Source organism: Lygodium microphyllum, chromosome 2 (genome assembly GCF_053477565.2).
Source record: "Lygodium microphyllum isolate KBCC chromosome 2, Lygodium_microphyllum_v1.1.10, whole genome shotgun sequence".
Lineage (NCBI taxonomy): Eukaryota > Viridiplantae > Streptophyta > Polypodiopsida > Schizaeales > Lygodiaceae > Lygodium > Lygodium microphyllum.
This window is the reverse complement of record NC_141136.1, coordinates 39,711,321-39,734,421: the sequence shown is the minus strand read 5'-3', so window position 1 is coordinate 39,734,421 and position 23,101 is coordinate 39,711,321. Positions and strand designations below refer to the sequence as shown.

The window sequence follows — 23,101 nt, the reverse complement described above, 5'->3', positions numbered from 1 at the left end:
AAATAGCATTGGGTATAGTACGCATTGATTTTAAGCCTCCTAATGCTATGACCAAAAGGGATTCCTATCCTCTTTAGCTTTAGGATGAGATATTGGATCAAGTAGTGGATAATGAGCTTTACAGTGTATATGATAGCTATTCTAGATACTTCCAAATCAGAATAATAGAGGAGGATCAAAAAAAGACATTGTTCATTACTTCTTGGAAATGTTTCAGCTATGGGGTAATGCATTTTGGTTTGATGAATTTATATGCTAATTTTTAAAGATGGTATTGGGTATTTGCTCCTTTCATTGGGAAAGCCTTGAGAGTGTTTATGGATGAGTTTTGTATGTACAACTCTAGAGCTTTTCATGTCGAAAATCTAGATGAGGTTTTTTGGAAACTTAATCAAGATGTGGGACATCTAAATCCTAATAAATGCAAGATAGCAAGGGGCAAAGTGATGCTCTTGGGTCATGAATTATCTTCTAATGGCATTTTACCTAAACCTAGTGAAGTTAAGGCTTTGTTTCTTATGGATTCTTCAATAATAACTATAAAGGAGTTTATGTGTTTTGTTTAGAAGTTGAGATATCTATCAAAATCTTTTCATATACTAGCCGAATATGTGTATTCTTCACAAAAATCAATTTAAAAATATCCTTTAGTTTGGACACAAATTGAAGACGATGCATTCCTATTTATAAAGGAGAAATTGAGTGCTTTGCCAAATCTTATGCCTCCAAATTGGGATGAACTCTTTTTCATTAGCATCAACATTGCAAAGAATGTTATCAGGGATGCTATTTGTAATATCATGTTCTTTATCATATTGTTTTGCCCAGGAATCATATGTAGTGTGACCATTTATATCCACAAGTTTTGGAGTTTGTTGAAAATGCTTAGAAGTTAGCTAAATGGTTGTTGGTGTTCTATAGGAATTTGAATTTATTTGTTTGAAAGAGGATACAATAAGAGCTAATTTAATTGATATTTTGACCTATAAAGAGCATGTTGAAGGTACAACTATTATAAAATGAAAGTTGATCATGCATCCTTTAGAGGAAATGAAAGATAAATATGCTACTTTGTTTTTTGACGGAAAGTATAGAAGAATACTGAAAAACAAAGGTTTGGGATGTACCATTTTGAATGCTAAAGGTTAAGAAGTTAAGAAAGTAAGGAAATACAAAGCAATAATGAGGTTGATATATGCAAGCTTACATGTTGATATATGCAATAATGAGGTGGAATATAGAAAGATAGTGGCAAAGATAGAAAGGGATGCTATGTTAGTTGTCATGCAAGTTTAAAATGTTTGGAAAGCTAACAAATAAGTTTTGAGGAACTGGTTGTTCAAGGTAAAGGGGCTAGTTAAGTATCTATAAATTTTTGAAATTTGGCATATTGACAGGCAAGCTAATAATAGAGCTCATGAGTTGGTTGAAAATGCTATTTCAAATTATGTTGTTGGCATGAGGATACGTAGTCCTAAATATGAAGGTAGGAAAAGCCTTCGCTTGATTGACGAGTTCCTAGAAACTAGCAAGTTGAAATATTTGATTGATAAGTGTAAAAGGTATATAATTGCTAGAAAGGCCAAGTCATACATACTTATAAATGACTAGTTGTATATGAGAGGGGATGATAATGTATTGAGAGGAGTATTGGACAATTATGAAACTCTTGCATGTTTATCTTCTTTTATCATGAAGAAGGATGTGGAGGTCACTTTGGATTTGAGCTAACCAAAAGGAAGATCTTGTTAACAGGAAGTGTTGATGTTGCTCATTGGTGTAAAAGTTGTCATTCTTGTCAATCATTTGTCACGAGAGTATTGATTCTAGAACTTGCTAAAGCTATTATTGCCTATTGGCCATTTGAGAAATGGGGTTTGGAAATAAACTCTACACAACCTATAGTTCGGCTTTTTGGCATGCAATCTACTATAGACATCAAGTCTCTAGAGCATATATCTCCCACATACTTACTTGATTAGCTACCAAACTTAGCAAGGATCTTCGTTAGGTGTGAAAGTATATAGTAAGCATATTGTCATCATTCAAAACCCCCCAGTTAACACCAAATTTTAGAATACCAAAATTAGTCCAAAATAGCTAACCATTACAATCTACTCTGGGACTTGTATACATACTATTTACAGCATATGTATTTACATGATTCTATAAATGTATTTCTTGAGGAAAAATCCCATTAATCTTGCTTTTATGAACTGTTCCATCTACATCTTATAATAAATAAGTACAATTTTCAAACTTTTGCTTAATCGTAATGAGTCTTTCCCATTTGGGGTTAAAATCTTTGTAATTTGACTTTGATATCTTTTGACAACTATAGTTTGAAATCAAAGCTACGACTTTCCTTCAAAAAGCTAAGCAATCCAATTTATGGATAAGAAGTTATGTGTAGTTTTATTGAGAAGATTTTGGAAGTCAAAATGTATATTTGAGAGGGGTGGTTTGGATTTTCGAATAAAGTTTTGTTCACACTTGTGTTTCAAACTAAGGGGTAGGCTAAATACGGTGTGTAAAAATGCTTAATCATGGACATGTCACTATATGCAACAAACTAGACAAGTCATGTAAATATTGTTTGCTTGGCTTTTCAATGCTTACCCATAGTAGGAGTCGTGTCAATGGATGGGAGTCTTAAGTGGTAACTTGTGCATTTGCCACATGTTTTTATAACTTAGTTTTGAAGTGCATTCCTGCTAAAATAATTTGTAGTTTCACTACGGTATTTGGGACCCTAAGTGAAAACTTTAAGTTTTTAGCGGCACGTTTGCCACTTAGTAAGGGAGAGAGACCATAGTAAAAAGGAAAAACATGGGAGATGTTAGTGGGGATAGATAACACAACATGAGGAGAAAGCATGCAACTGATGATTGAGGCTTTTGTGGATTCAAATATTGATGGCAATGTGCTAAAGATAGAGTCATGGAATGAAATCTACTGCTACAATTCCTTTGTCCTTTGACTATGATAGGGAGGGTTTGCTTTTAGTATCTCTTTCCTTTTCTCTTGTTGTAGGAAACATGGTGACTATCATCTTTTGTTCGAGGTATTGTTATTAGTGAGAGAGAGAGAGTAGGAATTTTATTTTGCTCTATGTTATTGATGGTGTATGTCACATGCTAGAGGTTTCTCATCAGTGAGAAAAGAGAAACAATAATTTTAGTTTTTGAGAGATTGGTTTGTTGCAAAGGCTAAGTATTGTTATCAAAGGCTAAATATGCTACTTGAGTCAAATGAGAATTTGAAGAATTTATAGGAGTGAAAGTAATAAATTTGCAGGTTTCTCTAGGAATGGAAAGACTTTCTCGCATGGTCATGTTTAATACTAGCATAGATTGAATTTCTGCAGCTCTTGAAGTTTAATAGATTTTGAAGTTTTGTAGTACTTTATCAGAGAAGAATATGCTGAAATATATGCATTTTCACATTGGGGTACAAATTTGGAATAAAAAGTGGCACTTCACTAATCTCACAAATCTGTAGTTTCTGCAACGATACTTGCAATTCCGTAATGGTAGTTCCTACAGTGGATCTTGAACCCTTATAGTATTTTATCATAGAAGAATATGCTGAAATACAGATGTGGAATTAAAAGAGGTGGTTCACTACTTGCAACCTTGCAGTCTCTACTTTAGTCTTACAATCTTCGCAATGGATCCCGAAGGTTTATAGTATTTTATTAGTCAAAAATATGCTAAAATATATGTTTTTTCACATTAGAATACATGTTTAGAATTGAGTTAGGTAGCTTGCTGTTTGCAACTCTGTAATCTCTATAATAGTAGTGCTCATAACTCCACAATAGTAGTTCTTGTAGTGGATTTATAGCTCCTAAAAATAAGGAAATATGAAAATGTGAAAAGGCTTGATTGAGCTCTCAAGGGAAAGAAAGTGATATACATGACTTGTTTTGCTTTCTATGGTGTTGATTCAAATATTTTAATTAAGAGAGATTATTGGCTTTTATCCTGTGGTATTGTCTTGGAAGTCAATAGGGGCCGATCACCCATTTCACCTACCAAATTATTATTATTTTTTTGCTTAACAAAATTACTACTCAATGGTGCGCTATATGTGTCTTGCAGTTGCTTCCTTTGCTCAACAAAATTACTACTCATTGGCATGCTACACATGCCAAAACACTAATCTTTTCATAGCTACTTGAATGTATGACCTAAATGCTTAGATACAAAATGTAGGTTTCATGTGTATCAAACAATTCATACCTTCTATATCTTCATTTTCAAAAAACTTAATGACAAGGTATCCTTTAATATCACTCTATTCCATTATTATGCATGAACAACTTCATGGTTTTTTGAGTAGCATGGATTAATTCCTTTTACTAGCAAGACATGGAGCAGGTGCCTCGTACGTTGCTCGACATACATACTCAGGCTAGATGTATGAAAATTTAGCAACTCAAGATTCCATTCCTTGAGGTGCATTGGCAAAGGATCATGCACACATTTGCTATGCATTTATTTACAAATGTTAGTCTTGAAATACATTTATCAAAGGTAAGGGCAAACTTGGGCTCATAACCATTGCAGCTTAGCCTTTGTTTTCTCAATCTATGTAGTGGGAGAGGGGTAGGATAGCCGAGAATTTATTCATGTGCTCCAAGTATCAAGCTATTTGAACTTTTTCATAAATATTTATGTGTCCCAAGTATAAAGTGATTTGAAAATTTCATAACTATTTTAAAAGGAATTATGGGGAAGAATTTTGGCACAAACAAAGGTAGAGCTAAGGATGGATTATTGGAATGCCTAGATTTTCCCTCCTCTTTCATTCATACAGGGAGGTAGGCTAAGCAACATGTGTGTGATGAAGGTCGAGGTTCTTTGATGGAGGCAGTATGTAAGTTGTTTTGTCACATTCAAATGGGAAAGCCCTAGACACGGCTAATCGGTGATGGAGGCATTATGCTTCGTTGCTTTGTCACATTCGAATGCATCTACCGGAGGGGAAAAAGAAAGTGAAGCAAAAGGGGGGTAGGGGAGACGTTGAGAGAGAGAGAGAGAGAGAGCGAGAGGGGGAGAGAGAAACTCTCAGGTCTCTCTCTCTTTCTCAGCTGTAGTAGCTTTAGCTTCCCCCATTTTTGTCCGCCTCGCAGCCGGCTTCGTCTGCATCCCGCAGCTCGCCTCTCTCTCGCGCGATCTGCCTCCCTCTCTGATCGGTCTATGGCGCGCGAATTTGTCCCCCCCTTGCCCGCACCAGAATGCCAGGACGCAGGTTAACATACTCCCTCCCACCTTAGGGTTCCCTCTTGCTACCGGACAACCTGCATTGTCATCAAACATGGACCCCTTGCCTGTGACCGCTGCCGCCTCCAAGGAGAAAGAGCGAGATAGAGATAAGGAGAAGGACAAAGACAAGGAGAAGGACAAGGAGCGCGAGCGCGAGGTGGAAATGGAGGCCGCGCTCTACACCAATTGCCTCCTGCTTGGCCTTGATGCTTCGGTGCTCGGACAGGGCGGCATCCCTAGATCAGGATTGTTTCGGCATTCTAATCCGCGTATGGGGGAGGCCCTTCTTCACTTCCTGCTCTGTGCACTGCGTGGTCCTGCTCAGTCGGCCAAGGTGAGTGCCATCAATGATCTTTCTCCATGCATTTGCCGCCAATCAAGTTGAGAAACTTATGCTTTTCGACTGTTAAAAAGATTTTCGACTGTGTGCATTGTGAATTGTCACAATTGAGTGATCAGTGAAAGGCAGTTGAAGAACTTGGACAAAAATGTGAGAAAGTCTGTACAAATTCAGGCGTGAGGAATATTGTGGCTTAGAAGAGGTGGAGGTTGCATAATGATGGTCTAAATCTGATGCAATGGGAAATGTTTCTTTTCAGTTTGGGCTGATAACAATCTAATAAAACATACGCATTGTTTTTCAATACAGGACTTTGCTGGGGTCTGGCCTATTTTTGATGCAGCACAGTCTAGAGATTTCCGAAAGGTCTTGTCCATTTAACCATTATTTCCCTGTCGTGTTTGGTCAGCTTCATCACAAGCAAATGAAATTGGTTCCCTCTTTTCATCTCAGATTGTTCAGAACCTTATCAACGAACTTGAGGCACAAGGAGCGTTACCTCGCAGCAATTCTCGTGTATCTTCACTCGCCACATGCTGCGGACAAAGGTACTCGCTGTCACTTTTCAGTTGATCATATAGAACATATTGTTTGCTTTTGGAGAAGATTTTCACATTGTGCCTCATACTAGGATTTGAAATGATTTGTTGAGGCTTGGCATGGAAAGAAACCCAAACTTGACTACTTTTGAGTAGTGTTTGGTTGCATAGCCTATGCACATGTACTAAAAGAGCTTCATGGAAAGCTTGATGATAAGGTTGTAGAATTCATTTTTATTGGTTACAGTTCGGAAGCAAAGGTTATCTCATGTATGACCCATGCACAAAGAAAGTATTTGTCAGTAGGGATGTCATATTTGCTGAAAATGCAGCATTTTCTCATATGACCAATTTCAAATGCTAGCCACACATGATGTTGGTGATGTTTTGGAAGGCCTTTTACCACTTTCTTTGGAGTTAATGCTTGTTGTAAATGGTAGCTAGACCTATCATAGCAAGTTGTTCCTGCTCCACAACAAGGTATTGATGAGGATTTAGCAGTTCAGCATGAAAGGGCTGTTGTAAATGTAGCAAAAACAGTTTTGAGATAGCTATTACAAAACAAACTCTCCAAGAGAGTAAAATGGATGCTCATTACCTCAGCGGACTAGGACTGTGAGGTATGTAGCACACGATGCAAGGGGGGCACATTTGGTTGATTTAGCAAAAGTAGATGATTGTGATGAGCATGTGGTTATGAGCTCACTGTTGGATGATGACGAGTCTGCTTCCTTGGATGAAGTTCAACAAGATATATATTGTATACATGCCATGTAGGAGTTAAGACTCCATTGCTATGAACTGTACATGGGATCTTATGGATTTATCAAATGGTAAGAAGGCCATAGGCACAAAATGGATTTTTAAACCCAAACGCAAGGCTAATGGCACTATTGACAGATATAAAGCATAGTTGGTAGCAAAAGGTTATGCACAGAAGGACTTAGATTATGAAGAAACCTTTGCTTCTACATCTCGTATGGATACAGTGAGATGTGTGATTGCTGTAGCTGCAAATTATGGCTAGAAAGTATATTAGTTGGACATTAAGACAACATTCTTGAATGGGGATTTGCATGAGGATGTTTATGTGTCACAACCTGTAGGGCTTGTGGTTGAAGAAAAAGAGCACATGCTATGCAAGCTGCATAAGGCACTTCATGGTCTCAAACAGGCTCCTTGTGCATGATACTCTAAAATCGATGCTTATTTGGCCAACAAAGTGTTCAAAAATAGTCCAACTACTGCCACTCTATACATTAAGAATGAAGGGGGGGACTTGTTGATTATCATTCTTTATGTAGACGATATGATGCTCACTAGACCTGCAAGGAGAAAAATTATAGATTTTAAGGTTGAATTAAAACATGCATTTGGCATGTCAGATATGGGCTACCTAGACTATTATTTGGGGATTTTGTTCGTCTAAAATCAGCATGATATCATCATGTCACAGTCACAGTGTGTGGATAAGTTGTTACATAGGTTTAATATGCAAGATTACAAACCTGTGTACTCCTCTGGAGCTAGGCTTAAAGCTGTCTATGCATGATGGTGAAGGGATGTCTAATATTACAATTTGCACTCAAGCTATCGGTTGTCTTATTTATCTTTGTATTATACGCCCTGACATTTAGTATGCAATATCTTAGGTGAGTAGCTATATGCATAGCCCATGGACCATACGTTGGCTAGTTGTTAAGTGGATCTTTAGATATTTGCAAGGTACTTAGTTATATGCATTATCATTTTCCGAGGGGGAAGACTTGCGGCTACATACTTACAGTGATTCAGATTGGGCTGGTGATATAGACACTGGACAATCTACTAGTGGATACTGTTTCTTTCTAGGCAGCTCATGCATTTCATGGCTAAGTAGGAATCAGTCTACAATGGCTACCTTGTTTTGTGAGGTCGACCACAATAGTGGAATGTGTATGACTGTGTAGATTTCGACAAATTTATAGATTTCTTTGGAGGGTCCTACATCTATTCTTTTTTATAGTTGTGCTGTTGCAGTGGTACGAAATTCTATGTTTTCATGTTTGCACGAAACACATTGAGGTATATTATCATTATGCCAGAGAGAGATGCTATGCAAGAGAGATCGGTTAGATGTATGTCCCTATACAGGAGAATGTTGCAGACATCTTCACCAAAGTACTTCCTCGTGAGAAGTTTGAGGCTTTTTGAACGTTTTTGAACTTGCGACCCTTTGGTGATTGATCTTCATGTACTTCTATCATATTAGTATTGTAAGGGGTGTTAGAATTTGCCAAATCTACGGGTAGTGCCGAATGTTTTAGTTAGTTGGTTTGTAGTGTGAACATAACTATATTAATAAGTTGTGTCATCACTTCTAGAGTTAGTTCTAGAGTTAAATGAACTCTAATTGAGTTAGAGATAGGTCTAACTTACTTAAGATCTATTATGCTTTCATTCTATTGTACTGGAACTTGCATTTTTTGAGTGTGGAATAGATGTCCACTCTTGCTTATTGTCTTGTGTTCACTCTCTCTCTCTCTTCCTCCATTTTCAACATTTGGGATGAGGTATCATGAGGACATGAAAGTTTATTGTTTTGCTGAGCATTTGATTAAAGGTTAATCAAATGTGCCAATGTGACTTGCATACGTAAGGTGTAAATTATTTCATAGGGAGGGACCCAAGACCTCGAAATATTTGTTTTTGATACAGAGACAAAAGTTGTAATAAGTTATGCTTGATAGATACTAGGTGGTACCTAGTGTCAGATTTTGGCCTAGATCAATTTATTGGCTTCTAATGTCAATTGTGACATTAGAGACTAGGCATTAATTAATTAATTAATGTTCGCCCAAGGCCTAATAATTGCTTATGTTACTTAGAAGACACATTGGTCTAGCAAAGTTAATTATAGGTTGGTGGAATTATTTTTTTGGGCACTGGAATAATTATAAAATGAAAATTAATTTAATAAGTTGGATAGTGTTGGAGATGAGAAGATTGCCATTTGGTAGAACTTGCCCATGCAAGTGGGAAAGATGTTTTGGGGCTGGTGGAACTCTATTCTAGCTATTGTAAGAGAGAAGGAGATTGTTAGAGAGCCTAAAGATGTTGCTGATGTCATTTGTAGCCGCCAGGGACTAGTCCTACAATAGGTAATAGTAGTTTGGAGCCCTCCAGGTGTAGGTGACAGCAGCCCAAGGTCCTTCTGGTGCAAGTGACAATATACAAGAGGGATCAATAGGCTTTTTGGTGGTCCTAAGTTGTAGGTGATAGCTTCCATGGTTGTTTGAGTAGGGCAATAGTAGTTTTTTAGCCTTTTCCGTGATTAAACTTTGAAATTTCTCTCTCCATAGTATCATCTCTCATCCTATAGCCATTTCTTAAGTTTCTCAGCAAAATCCAGCCATTTTTATCTTTAGAGGTGGAGATATTGAAAAATCTATGCTGTGAACCCTAATTTATGGTAGAAATTAGGGTTTGACACTAGCACAGAATGCACGCTTAGAACTGAGGGCCTAGGACTTAATTTCAATAGTTGAAATTAAGGAGGGCTGGCCAGCCAAGATTAAATTTAGGGCTGAATTTGTCTTTCAAGGAGCAAGGTGAAGGCTAATCCCCAAGCAAACCAAGGGGCAAATTGATTTAAATGCTTATTGGTTAGTTTTGACGGCAAGAGATCTTTGGGTTAGCAAAGGAGATAAGAGGATTTTAGTTGTATCCCATCTGTTTGTAGTAAAAGTTAAAGAAATGCTACAACGTGTGTCAATTTTGGGTCCGGTAGTTTGTCCATTGCCCAATATTAAAGTAGTAAAGAGTGCACTTTTAGTTCATGTAAATTTTATGCGTGCTGTATTGTTGATTTATCAGGTCATTACCACCCTCTTTGAGGAGGAATGTTGGCTTCAAGGTTCCATTGCTGGGATACCATTAACTCCGATGAATTGGTGGGTCTGAGGCACCTGATGAAAGGTTAGAAGCTTTGTTCTGGTGTTGAAATTGTATTCAACTTTGCATTACAGTTAGAATGTCTTCAGATGGTGAGATGGGATCAAGCAGGGATGATGCCTCTCATTTTGAAAATTCAGAAAGTGGTAGGGGAAATGCAACACTTGACCTTGACAAGGCATGTAGCATTGATAGCTAGATGATAATGTTGGTTTGGATCAAAATGTGGGTTCTTCTTGGTCTCTTGAAGCTGATCTGATGACAAGCAAGAGAAAGGAATTTGATGATCAATTCAAAGATCAATTGAGAAAAGCAGCTGAAACTCTCATGCATTTGGTGAAAATTCCTTGGTTTATGCACTTTTTGAACTCCTTAAAGGAGGGCCGCAAGGCAAGAAGAGAAGATCATCTTTAAGAGCTTTGGGACAGCAAGATGCACTGTAGAAAGAGCCAATATAGTAGCATGATGTTTCAAATGTGGGTAGTCAGCATAGGCAAATGATGCCAATGAGGCCATTGATGCACATGCAAGACCAACTTGGAAGTGCTAATACAATGCTTTTTGGATAGCAAGGCATGCATGCAATGATGGGGCAGCTAGGGCACTTTGGTGGTGGTACTAATTTTCATGCGATGGTGGGTTATGGATTGTATACGATGGTGTATGACACAACTCCTCATAGTTTGTAGCAACCTATGCCTATCGTGCAAGGTCCAATGTATCTGGTTATGGTTGGTAATATGCAAAACCCAATGTATAGCAATGTTGGTATGATAGAGGGGCACAAAGTGGTAAGTTTAGCAATGCTATATGTAGCTCACTGTGCTTGGGACTTGTGGTATTAATGTTGGTCATGTAAATGCTCCATATAGTGTCAGTCACGAGGAAAAATGCAGCTAGTAATACATGCAATGTATAGGAAAATGTACCTTGGTATGGTTGGTAGTATGCAAATTCCCATGCACAATCACATTGCGATAGTCCAAAGTATGCAAACAAGAATGTTTCCTAATGCATTTGGTGCTTTTAGCTGTCAGAGTGAAGTAATGTGGAAACAAACGACCGTGACAAAGAGTGAACAGAGAGAGAAAGAAAGAGACAGTGAAACACAGAAAATTTGCAGTGAAGAATGTTGTATAAGGATGTAGAATTATACATGGGTGCAGAGTGAATATCTGCGTATATCTCCACCTCGAGGATCTTGATCTTTGTCAGTCTCGAGAGCAATATCTGCAATCAGTAGGCTGAAATCTGTCAGAGACAATATGCCAAGACTACTGGAACTCAGCTAATTTATAGGCTGGAAATAATGCCAATAATTGATTAGGTCGGCTGCATTGCATTAAATGCAGCCAATTGATGCAGTCTGACTACTACCACGTGGCACGTGTTGACGTGCCGTCCAAGGAATGACTCTTAACACCCCTCATAGATCTTGGACAAGGCAGCGAATGGAGAGATGTGGAATGTCGGTGAAGTAAAGCCTGGGGAAGTGCCTTCGTAAACAAATCTGCAAGATTGTCTTTGGTCTTACAATATTCCATATGGACGGTCTCATCCAGAAGCTTCTCCCGGATGAAGCGGTATTGAATCTTGATATGCTTTGTCTAAGCATGGAATATGGGATTCCGTGCCAAGGCAATGCAACTCTCATTGTTGCATTGCAAAATAGTCGGACGAGTTTGGGGGCAACCAAGCTCCTGCGACAAACATCGAAGCCACATAGTTTCACATGTGGTAGAAGACGCAACCCGATACTTTGCCTTAGTTGAAGATAGGGCTACTGTGGGCTGCTTCTTGCTACTCCAAGAGATAGCACCAACAACCAATGTAAAACAATAAGTTGTAGTAGACCACCGTTGGTCCACGTCGCCAGCCCAATCAGAATCACTCCAGCCTGCAAGAACAAGATCGGAAGCACTTGTACCTGCTGAATAGAAAATCGTGAGGTCGGAGATCCCCTTCAGAAATCGAAGTATCCTTTGAGCAACTTGCTAATGCACATGTTGAGGGGCACTCATGAACCTTGCCAAGGGACTTATAACAAAACATAGATCAACCCGTGTGTTGAGGAGCCAAATCAATGATCCAATCAGCTGATGGTAGCGGGTAGCATCTGCCAAAGGAGAATTTGTGTGTGAAGTGACCTTCCTATTCGGATCCATAGGAGTAGAAATAAACCGATAATCCTCCATCTCAAAAGACACCGAGAGCTCTTGTACATATCTCTGGTGAGAGGTGAAAATCCCCCTTTGAGTCTGATAAACCTTGTGGCCCAAAAAGAAATGGAGAAGTCCTAAATCCGTCATCTTGAACTTTTGATGTAGGGCTGTCTTCGTCTCTTCGAGCTTCTGGGCACGATCACCTGTAACAATCAAGTCATCAACATATAAAATAAACAACACACGACCACCCTGTGAAGTGTGCATATAAAGCTCTGGAATGCCTAGATCGTCGATATCCTAATTTGGCTTGGGGAAATGAATCAATCTTCTCGTTTCAAGCACGCGGAGCCTGCTTCAGGCCATACAAGGCCTTCTTCAACCTGTAAACCTTCCCAGCTAAGGAATCAAAGCCTGGAGATTGCTCTACATAGATCTCCTCCTTCAAATCACCATTCAAGAAGGCCGACTTGACATCCAATTGAAAGACAGACCATATCCTATGACCAACCAAGGCAAGAACAACATGAATGGACGCCATGCGAGCAGTAGGGGCAAAAGTATCATGGAAATCAACACCTGGGAGCTGTACAAAACCTTTAGCAGCAAGGCGAGCCTTGTGCTTGTCCAAAGAGCCATTACTATGGTACTTTGTCTTGAAGACCCATTTGACACCAATCACCTTCTTATGAGAGGGACGAGGCACAAGGTATGAAGTGCCATTTCGCTCAATAGCCTCCAACTCGGCTTTCATCGCTTTTCGCCAATGATCAAACTGTAAAGCCTCCTTCATTGATGTAGGCTCACTATCATGCATAACACGGGACATCAAAGAGTAGTTAGAGCAAATAAGCTCCATAGTATGTGCTTGGTGCCGCTGTGACCTCCGCGGTCCATCTTGCAGTCGCCACTCCTCAGGGACGCCCTCGATTCCTGAATCTCGGAGCGTGTCACGGGCCCAACAAGGAGGAGGCCAAATCTTGCCTCGACGCTCTCCATTTGCTGAAGTTTGTGGAAGGTCCACCATTAAGGGAGGACCAATCATTGAATCCGGTGGTTGGGAAATAGGCTCCTCATCCGAAGAAGAGTCCCCAAGAGATACAGGCTCGAGAGGAACTATCACTGGGGCCCAGCTATCATCGAGATCCCCAAGTATAGGGTGATCCTCACTCACCTTTGGGGCTGGAACCTCCACGAACTGAACATCATGGCTTGTGTAGACATCCTGCTTAATAGGATCATACAATCGGTAGCCTTGAGATTGCGAGCTATAGCCCACAAACACTTGTCTTCTAGAAGCCGCTTCAAAGTTGTCACGCTGTGTCTTCGGGATGTGAACATAAGTATCGCACCCAAAAACCGTGAAATAAGAAATATCGGACTTTGATCCAAAGTACGCCTCAAAAGGAGTCATACCAACAACATTAGAAGTTGGGGAACGGTTAAGGATGTGAACTAAAGTAGCCATAGCCTCAACCTCAGCCCATAGACACTGAGGTGTCTGACGATGCTCCATCAAGATACGAGGCATCTCGATCACATAGCGATTCTTTTGCTTCAAAATGCCATTCTCCTGAGGGGTGTTTGTATTGGCAAACTTTCGGTGTATGCCACGATCTGCACAAAACCAAGCAAACTCATTAGAAACAAATTCTCTATCCTTATGCGATCGTAAGGTCTTCAGCTTCTGCCCCGATCGGTTCTCCTCAAAGAGCAACCAATCCTTGAAGTTGGAGAAAGCCTTCGACTTTAGCTTTAAGAAATGGACCCATGTCATCTTGTTGTAATTGTCTACAATGAGTATGAAATACAAACTCCCTCGAAGGGATTCCGTCCTCATTGGTCCACAAAGATCGGTGGAAACAAGCTCCAAGGGTGTTGAAGATCGCCTCGAAGCCTTGCTGGGAACATCACGAGTCTGCTTTTCACGGATGCAGGATACACAAGGCTGCTGACTCACCACAATATCCGGCAAACCTCGAATAAACTGGTCCTTAGATGCCTTTCGAAGGTATTCATAATTGAGGTGACCAAACCGAGTATGCCAAAGCTCGGACTGAGTTTGAGATGTAAGAAGAAGAGAAGCCAAGGCAGAAGAAGATTGGAACTTGCAGACTCCATTCTCCTCATATCCTGAAGAAAGAACCGTTCTCGATCCTCGATCAAGAATCCAAAAAGAATCCACATGAAATTCGACCAAGATGTTGAGGGTATAAATCTTGTGCATCGAGAGAAGATGATACCTCAAAGCAGGCATATAAAGTATCTTAGATGTATGGGCACCACCATACCCATCTCGAATAAGATGCATGTTGCCCCGTCCATGAATAGGAATAGACGAACTATCTCTAATAAGAATCTGACCATGAGAAGGCGACAAATCAGTAACACCTGCTGATGAAGTCGTCATGCCCCTAGAGGCACCACTGTCAACAATCCACTCTTGAGTAAATGTGGCCCTCAACGCAGCATCAGAAGCCAACAGGGTTTAATCCTCAACCACCTCCACAGCAACTGATGAGGGAGTAGCTGTAATCAGCCTTCCTTTCGTGGATGGGTTGTAAATCCCTGATTACAACTAAGATTACAACTAAATTACAACAACAAACAATTATTGCAAATAAGAAAATACAAATTTACCTACTGATCTTGGACAATGCACACTCGATTGGGCCCAAAATAGGTGCCCCATCGGTATTTCTTTAGCTTTATTGAAGAAAAAGTTGATATACAATGGGATTCTTCCGATCCCCTTCGTTATCCAAACTCCCCTTGCTGTCCAAAGTGACCAACAAGTCTTCAATCTATTTTGCCCCTTGATTCAGGGACTTGGCCTTCATCCACTTTATAGACAATGGAAATGCCCCAAATTCAATGGCTGGCTAGTCCTCCACTTGAATTTTGCTGAAATTCACCTTCAGTCCTGTTGGATCCAAGTCTTGGAGCTCCAATTTTTGGCATGCTTTCCAAGGCTGTTGCTAAATCCTAATTTCTACTATAAATTAGGGTTTACAATGGAGGAATTTGCAATTTCTTAGTCTCCAAGGGTCCAAATGCTGAGATCTTTGAAGCAAGGTTGTGAAATGGTTGGGAGATGAGAGAGAGAGATGTAGAGAGAGAAAATTCAGAATTTTGTTGCAAAGAATGACTGAAAATCAGTCAAATGCAGTTGTTGCCTTGCCACAATAGCTTGTAGATGGAAAGAGCTGAAGAAAATCAATCATTTATTGCTACTTCCCTGTCTCAACAGCCTATAGATGCTATCACTTGCTGTTGATTGGTCTTCTCCTGCTCCTAGCTAGCTCAGAAGGTCCTCCAATGGTTGCAAATCAGACCAGCAGTATCTCCTCTCTCTCTCTCTCTCTCTTGCAGGCTGAATACACAAAAATGCCTCTCTAGCCTCTAAAGACGTTTTCCAGTCTTGCATGGGCATTTTTGACAAGTGGCAGTCTTTCCAAATGATTTTCTAGCATTATCTATAATTAAATATTAATTTTCAGTCTTTAAATACTGAAAATTAATCTATTAATTATTTCGGTGCCTTGAAAAATAACGACTGGCCAATAATTAAATTGGCTAGGCAACTTCCATTCCCGAGTATCTCTGCCCCATCTTTGACCATCAGATTGGCGTTAGGTACCATTAAATATCACTTCTCTAGTGTCACCAACTGACACTTATGGCCAAATGAATGACCTAGGCCAACAACTGGCACTAGATACCACCAAGTACGTGTGCGGCATAACTTATAGCAACTTTTGCCTAAAAATCTTGTGATTTCTTCGGGTCTCAGGCTCGTAAATTTACTTTAATCGTAGTTGCACCTCATATGTGCAACATTTACTTAATCATGTGATTAAAAATTAATCCACATGTTAAGTGAGGTTTTAAAAATACACGTCCTCATGACAATAGCTACTGCTTTGGAATCCTGTGAAGATTTCTCCTCTTCCTTGTCAGGGCAATTCTTCTTTCAGTGACTTGATTTGCCACAAATGTGACAAGTAGACTCCTTGTCTTTGTTGTTTTTAGATTTGTCGTCCTTTTTTTTTTTTGGCCTTTCTCCTTCTTCTGAGAGGATTGACCAACCAAAGCTTCAAATTTGGAAGCATTGGTTCCTTTCAATTGCTCCTCTTGGTCCAAGACCATAGGAACCAACTCTTCTCATTGAAGAGTCTTAGACGTCCCTGAAGCAATCAAGGCGGAATAAAAACCGTTAAAGCGAGGCGGTAACTGTGAAAGAAGAGTTATCGCCATGTCTTCAGAAGTGATCACCTTTCCTGCGTTTTGAACTTGCATCTGAAGCTGCCTTAGCTTGTTGATATGCTTCCGCATGGATGATGACTTGTTGACACTCATAGTCCTCATTTGCACTTTGAAAGAAACTCGCTTCATGACGGTCATCCGATTATACATCTGATTCAACTCCAGCCATATCTCCCTAGCCACTGTCAAATGCTCTATATGAGAGATAACATCTGTAGTACATGAGAAATAAAAATGAGCGAATGCGAGCATTGAGTTTATCCTAATGTGCCCAAGCCTTTGCCAACTCTGCCTTCTCACTGGAAGAGAGTCTGGACTTGTCTTGTGAAGAAGGATGATTGATAGCCTCCGTAACAAGCTTCGCCAAATCATAGGACTCCAATATGGCAAGCATCATGACCTGCCAGATGCGGTAGTTCTCACCATCAAGCTTTTGATCTGAAGGAAGAGCCAGTAGGAGGGGCACTTTCCAGTCCATGATCGCCTAAAACTCTGTCTCAGTTTCAGAAGATATCTTTACTTACTAAGCTTGCACAAAACACAAAGAGCAGCCGCCTTTTGACTGTGAAAATACAGCCTGCTAGGGCTGAGATTCACTTGTCCTGTTCCTTCTTCACCCGCCAGAGGCGATGAAAAGAGAGAATCTGCACTTGAAGGCAAAAAAAACAGCATTCTTCCTTCACTAACAGCAAAAACAGCAGCAACTTAAGCAAATCTTCTCTTTTTTTGCACGCCCACGCTCGCCTCAGCCTTGTTTTGATGCGCAGTCCATCTACTCACACTTGAACGCTGAAAACACAGCCTTGTGTTGCGCTGAAATCTCCTCTTCAGATAGGTCCTTCAATGCTCTGATACCATGTCAGAGTGAAGCAATGCGGAAGCAAATGACCTTGACAAAGAGTGAACACACACACACACACACACACACACACACACACACAGAGAAAATCTGCAGTGAAGAATGCTGTACAAGGATGCAGAATTATACACGGGTGTAGAGAGAATATCTGCATATGTCTCCACCTCAAGGATCTTGATCTCGGTTAGCGCCGAGAGCAATCTCTGTTGTCAACAGGCTGAAATCTGTCAGAGACAATATGCCAAGACTGTTGGAAACTCAACCAATTTATAGGCTGGAAATAATGCCAATAATTGATCAGGTCGGCTGCATTGCATTAAATGTAGCCGATTGATGCAGTCCGATTGTTGCCATGTGACACTTGTTGACTTGGCATCCAGGGAATGACCCTTAACACTAGCATGTTAGGTATATATAAGGGGCTAGTCAAATGGATGCAAGATTTCATGTTGGTTAAGATAGAATTGCAACAATGTGAAAGTTCCAAGGATCTATGTGCTCCAAAGAGACAAAGGCCTACAACTTAGTGGAGGTTTCAAAGCAAGTAAAGTTAGAGATAAAGTTTCCATTTGCTCTTATATTTTTCTTAATTTTAAATGATTTTTATTATTTTTAAAATTTTGATGGGATTAAAATCCCCCCTCCTCCCTTGATGTTGATGTCGAGGACATCGCAATCAATGTTGATCGCTTGCAACGGCGTCGCCAAGCATTGGGTGTTTGGCAATTCATTTTTTGCACCAAATATTGAAGGTGAGTGCTCAAGAGCTTTAATCCGGTGGTAGAAGGTTTTTGTGCGAAAAACTCCAAATTTTGGTGTATTAAATTTTGATAACCTTTGAAGAGAATTGAAATGTCCCAAAATATGTGAAGAAATTTTGAGAAATTTAGGCACAATTTTGAAAAGTTCCAAAAGTCTCATACATGAATTGCCCCAAGAAATTTAACTTTGAATAAGGTTTAATTAAGATCGCCTTACTTCTTAGAAAATGTATCAAGGCAAATTTGATGATTGGTTGATGACATGGATGTCACAAGTTGCCCAATAAAGGTGATACCCACTTTGATCCGGTGATGCATGGCACCCTACAGGATGTCACAAGTCGACAAATAGATGATGAGTTGCAAGTATGGTGGCTTGTGGTAGATGGGGGGGGGGGGGTGAAGATAGCAACGTGGATGTTGAGATGACGGCAATTCATGGGATCCACTGGCAAATGTATTACAATAGTGGGTATGTCTATGGGTAGCTAAATAGGCACTGGGAGAGGAATGACGTTGCAAGAAGGCAGCAGATGGATAGGCTCGACAAGCATGTGGCGCATAGCTAGGAAGTTGACATGGTCGGACAAATAGTGGGGAAAGATGTGTTAGAACGGACAAGGATTGCTGAACACAATATTCCCTCCTCTTTTTCTTCTTCTTCTTCTTCTTCTTCTTTAGCAATAGTCATGAGCTGTAGACCTTCTTATTGGGGCTCGAGGAATGAAAAGGATAGAGGCCAGCAAGCAAAACAAAGGAGATGGCATAACACAAGGTGGTGCTTAGCTATCATGATGGAGTTGAAAGTGATGACACTAGTCGAGTTGAGCCTTTGATACCACAGGTATAAAACCAACAAAGCAAGCCCTAGGGCTTGGTAGCATGATTGATCGATTTTTCTTACGGATTGATTTCCATTGATTAAATCATGACCCCAACCTTTATTACAACATTGTGGGGGACAAGTGTGTTTTAGTCATCTTGTATGTGGATGAGTTAATTATCATAGCAAGTGACTCACGGGAGGTTGATCAGACTCGTGAGCTCTCGCAACAAGAGCTTGCCATGATAGATGTAGGGATCCTTCACTTCTTTCTTGGTTTGAAGATCTATCAGATGGTACATGACATCTTTATCTCATAGCATAGATACATCTTCGATCTGCTTTCAGAGTTTGGTATGGTCAAGTGTCGGGCCTAATTTTTGCACCATGGACCCTAAGTCCAAGCTTGTGGCAATTTGGGAACCCTTACCTGATGCTACCTGCTATAGGTTGTTGGTTCTTTGATTCGGCTTATACATGGATATTTCCTTTGTGGTGGCATTGTTGTCTTCTTTGATGAAGACTCCTACATATGCTCATTAGCGTGCGGCTTTGCGTGTGTTGCGCTACTTATAGGGGACTCAGTTGTATGGTACTATCTATGGAGAAGGGACCATTCTTTTTGGATGGAGCGACTTAGATTGGGCAAGTGATGTGGATTCGAGATGATCCACTAGTAGTTGTGCTTTCTCCCTTGGATCGGGAGCTATCTCATGGAATGGTAAGAAGGCAACCTACTGTGGCCTTATCTTCTATGGAGGTAGAGTACCTAGCACTTTGTTTTACAACTATGGAGGTAATTTGGCTCTGTCGGATATTGGTGGAGATTGGCTTTCCATAGACAAGACCCACACAGTTGTTAGCAATCTAGTCAACTTGTGTGAGTTTGGGCTATGCCTAGTATTAGTAGATATTTTAGGTATTTTATGGTGGTCACATTAGTGATTTTTAGGCATTTTATGTTGGCCGACTTGCTTTCATTTATGGCATTATTTTGGCCTATATATTCTGGGTTCTCTCCTTAGTCTTGGTCATTCATCACCTGTAGGAGCATCTGTTGGAGAGAGGGAGGGTGGTGCCAATGCCTACATAGCTAGCGACTCATTGTTGTACATGACTGTCTCGTGTTTGGTATATGTATTCCATTTCACAAGCATCTTTTAAGTTCTCTTCTTTGTAGTATTCTTCCATGTTTTCTCTTTTATCTTATGTTTAACAATTTATTTCACCATTTGTTTATCCTCCCATTGTTGCATCTACTTCTGACAATAGCTGCTTGGGGATAACCAAAGAACCTTGTGTTTCATACTCGCGCAAGGCACATAGAGGTTCAATATCATTATGTACGGAAGTGGATCGTGGATTCCAAGTTAGTGGTGGCCTATTGTCCCATGAGGATAATGTAGTAGATCTCTTCACAAAGCCTTGGCCTAAGGCTTCTATGCTTCATCATGAGGTTGTTGGGTCTTCAGAGACTCCTAGGATTTGAGAGGGGGTGCTAGCTTGCCATTTTACTCTATTAGTTTGTCATCTCTTGGTTGTGAGCTCCATCAAAGTCTGACAGAGACATTGGAGCTTTGATTGTGTTTCCCATTCATTTATATGTGCCTTCCCTTTCCCAATCAGTGTTTGCAGTCATTTCCCATGTCTGGCCAGAGGCTGCACAACTTGTTTACCAACAATTGGCTCCAGACGGCTGCCATCAGCCCTAGACCTCCGATATCAGCATTTTGTACTGCATTAAATGTGGTTGGCCAGTTTCAGCATTTCGTGGCTAGCTAATAGTCATTGTTAGGTAGGGGCAGGTCATTCACTTTTTGTCATTTGCATGTGCTCACAGGTTGCAACTTTCCTCTCCGTCTTCGTTGAGGACTGCTGGCTGCACACTCTGTCTCTATTGCCATCTTTGTCTCTGGTGCTGTCATCATTTTCCAGCCTGATTTGGCACCCTAATTGATGCTTTGAGCTGCATGCAGGGACTGAGCAGTCCTCCATTGTATTCAGCATTCATTTCAGATTTAGTGCAGATTTCTCTTCTCTTCCTGTGGTCTTCTCTCTTCTCCTTTTCTCTCCCGATTTGTGTTCCTCTTCCGTTGCGCACTCTCACACAAGATTGAAGGAGATGAGCCCAATATTTCAGTCTATTTCATCTTTGAGTAATACAAGCTAAAGAAATGCAAGGGGTGCCAGTAACAACTACCATACTTGCTGTAATTTGAGTTAAATCAGGTCATCTACCATGCTATCCAAGAAAGAAGGGCTGGTTTCATTGCCACATGACAAAATACAATGCACTTAGCTTGTACAGTGTGAAGTTTAAACACAACTAGAAACTGACTGACTAATCTGGAAATGGAAATGCAAATGCACAATTGATTGCTAGAGCTCCTTTGTCTCTGGTAGACTTTGGTAGAGCCCACAAATGAGAGATGAACAACATGAAATACAAGAAACGCTTACATTCTCTCTTGCAAACACTACCTTTTCTTTACATTTTGTATACAATCCATAAATATTAGGGGTTCCAATGTCCTAAAGTTAGCTAGAGAGAGAGATAGCACAAAAGTATTCCATCCAAGTTGGATTACTCTAAGCAAGGCAAGGTCTATCTATTTGTTTGTAAGGATATTCGCTATGGAATCTGTATGAGTGTCTTCATATGCCTATTGCCATACTTTTTTTTTGGTAAGGATATCTACTATGCAATTTGTAGGAGTGTCTCCATATGTCTATTATTGAAACTTTTTTTTGGTATACATTGAATTTTGGTGTTAGATAGGTGTTGTTGAGAAACCCTTCACCCGTAGTTTTGTGTTTTGCGTTTAGGGTTTCATAGCAGACAGTCCCAAAAAGAGACTGGGCGCCCATAGTGGGGCACCACCTTAGACGGCTGGTGCCCTCCCTCCGGGTGCCACCCTAGACAGTCTCTTGCCTATTCATAGGCTGCCTCTGTCACTCATTTGACATGACTGATTCATTTAGTCCATCACCTCTTCTCCAGTCTTTCCACTCCCCTCACACCCCTTTAGGAGGACATTGTGGTTTGTGGTTTGTGGTTGTCTTCATCATCTTCCTTGTGCTACGACACCCTTGTTCCCTTGTATCACATTCACTCCATGATTCAGATCTTCATCATTCCATTCATCAGAGTTTTTTCTCTCTTCTCTTCTCTTCTCTTCTCTTCTCTTCTCAGTATTTGCTAAGTTCACTCTGTGTTCCTTTTGGCAAACCCTACTATCTCGCTACTACGTCTTCTTTTGTCATGGTATTAGAGCTGGATTTGCTCAAAAAGTGGCAAAGATCCTCCACTCCAGTGAAGGCAAAGACCGGTTGTGGGTTTGGCATCCACTTCCCTTTTTCTTCCACTGCATCAACACCCTAACTAGCGGTTGCTCCTTCCTGTGTTTACTGTTTTCCAGCTCGCATTTAGAGCTGCTGCCGCCGCCTCCACCTCCCCTTTGCTGCATTTACTGTTGGAAGCTCTTTTGTTGCACCTAGTAGTATTTCAGCACCTACCCTCTGCTGCGTTTCAGCCAAGCAACCATTGAGAACACCTCCCCTTGCCTTTTCAGTCTGCATTTTAGCTAGGCAATATCTGGCAGCAACCTTCTTCCTTTTTGACCATTAGTCTATGCATTTGATAGCTAGTGGCTTCTCTTTAATTGCTGGTGGCTCATCCTTGATTGCTATAAGTTGTGTTTGCAGTTGGTAGCTCCTTCATGCAGCTGGCAACTCACTTCAAGCCCTTCCATTGCCCTCCCACCCCTTGCGGCGGACATTGGGGCTCGTGCTTCACACTGCCCTCACACCCCTTGAGGTGGATATTGCGGTTCGTGGATCATGGCTGATCACTTTCACCTCTTCACTCTTCAGGAAGGCACACTGGTACCCATGGCTTCTTTCTCAACAGATGACCAGTCTACTGGGTGTTCCTATTGTGGCTAGAATGGTCATTCCACCAATGACTATGAATATCGACCTTTGCTCCCCACCCCTCTAGAGTATATGCGTCTTCCACCAGGTACTCCTTGTGCCACCTCTCCTTTCTGGGCAAGCGAATAATTTCCCCACGAGGAACACTGTCCAAGTGGCACCTGCTGCATGAGCATTCTTCAGCATGTAGCATTGCATCTCTATCTCTCTCTTCT

At 40.6% G+C, this 23,101-nt stretch overlaps 1 protein-coding gene across 3 annotated transcripts in view; it reads left to right on the top strand.

Annotated features, from left to right (window-relative positions):
• The first annotated feature begins 4,995 nt into the window (after window positions 1–4,995).
• Window positions 4,996–23,101, top strand: part of AUG6 (HAUS augmin-like complex subunit) — a 39,384-nt gene continuing 21,278 nt past the window's right edge. The window contains exons 1-3 of one of the 3 annotated variants that reach the window (XM_087692274.1): window positions 4,996–5,604; window positions 5,920–5,976; window positions 6,064–6,158. In XM_087692274.1, coding sequence (XP_087548400.1) covers window positions 5,323–5,604; window positions 5,920–5,976; window positions 6,064–6,158 — 434 coding nt within the window. In that variant the 5' untranslated portion in view covers window positions 4,996–5,322. The remainder of the gene's footprint in view (window positions 5,605–5,919; window positions 5,977–6,063; window positions 6,159–23,101) is intronic. The other 2 variants (XM_087692258.1, XM_087692267.1) reach the window with 2 other exon arrangements.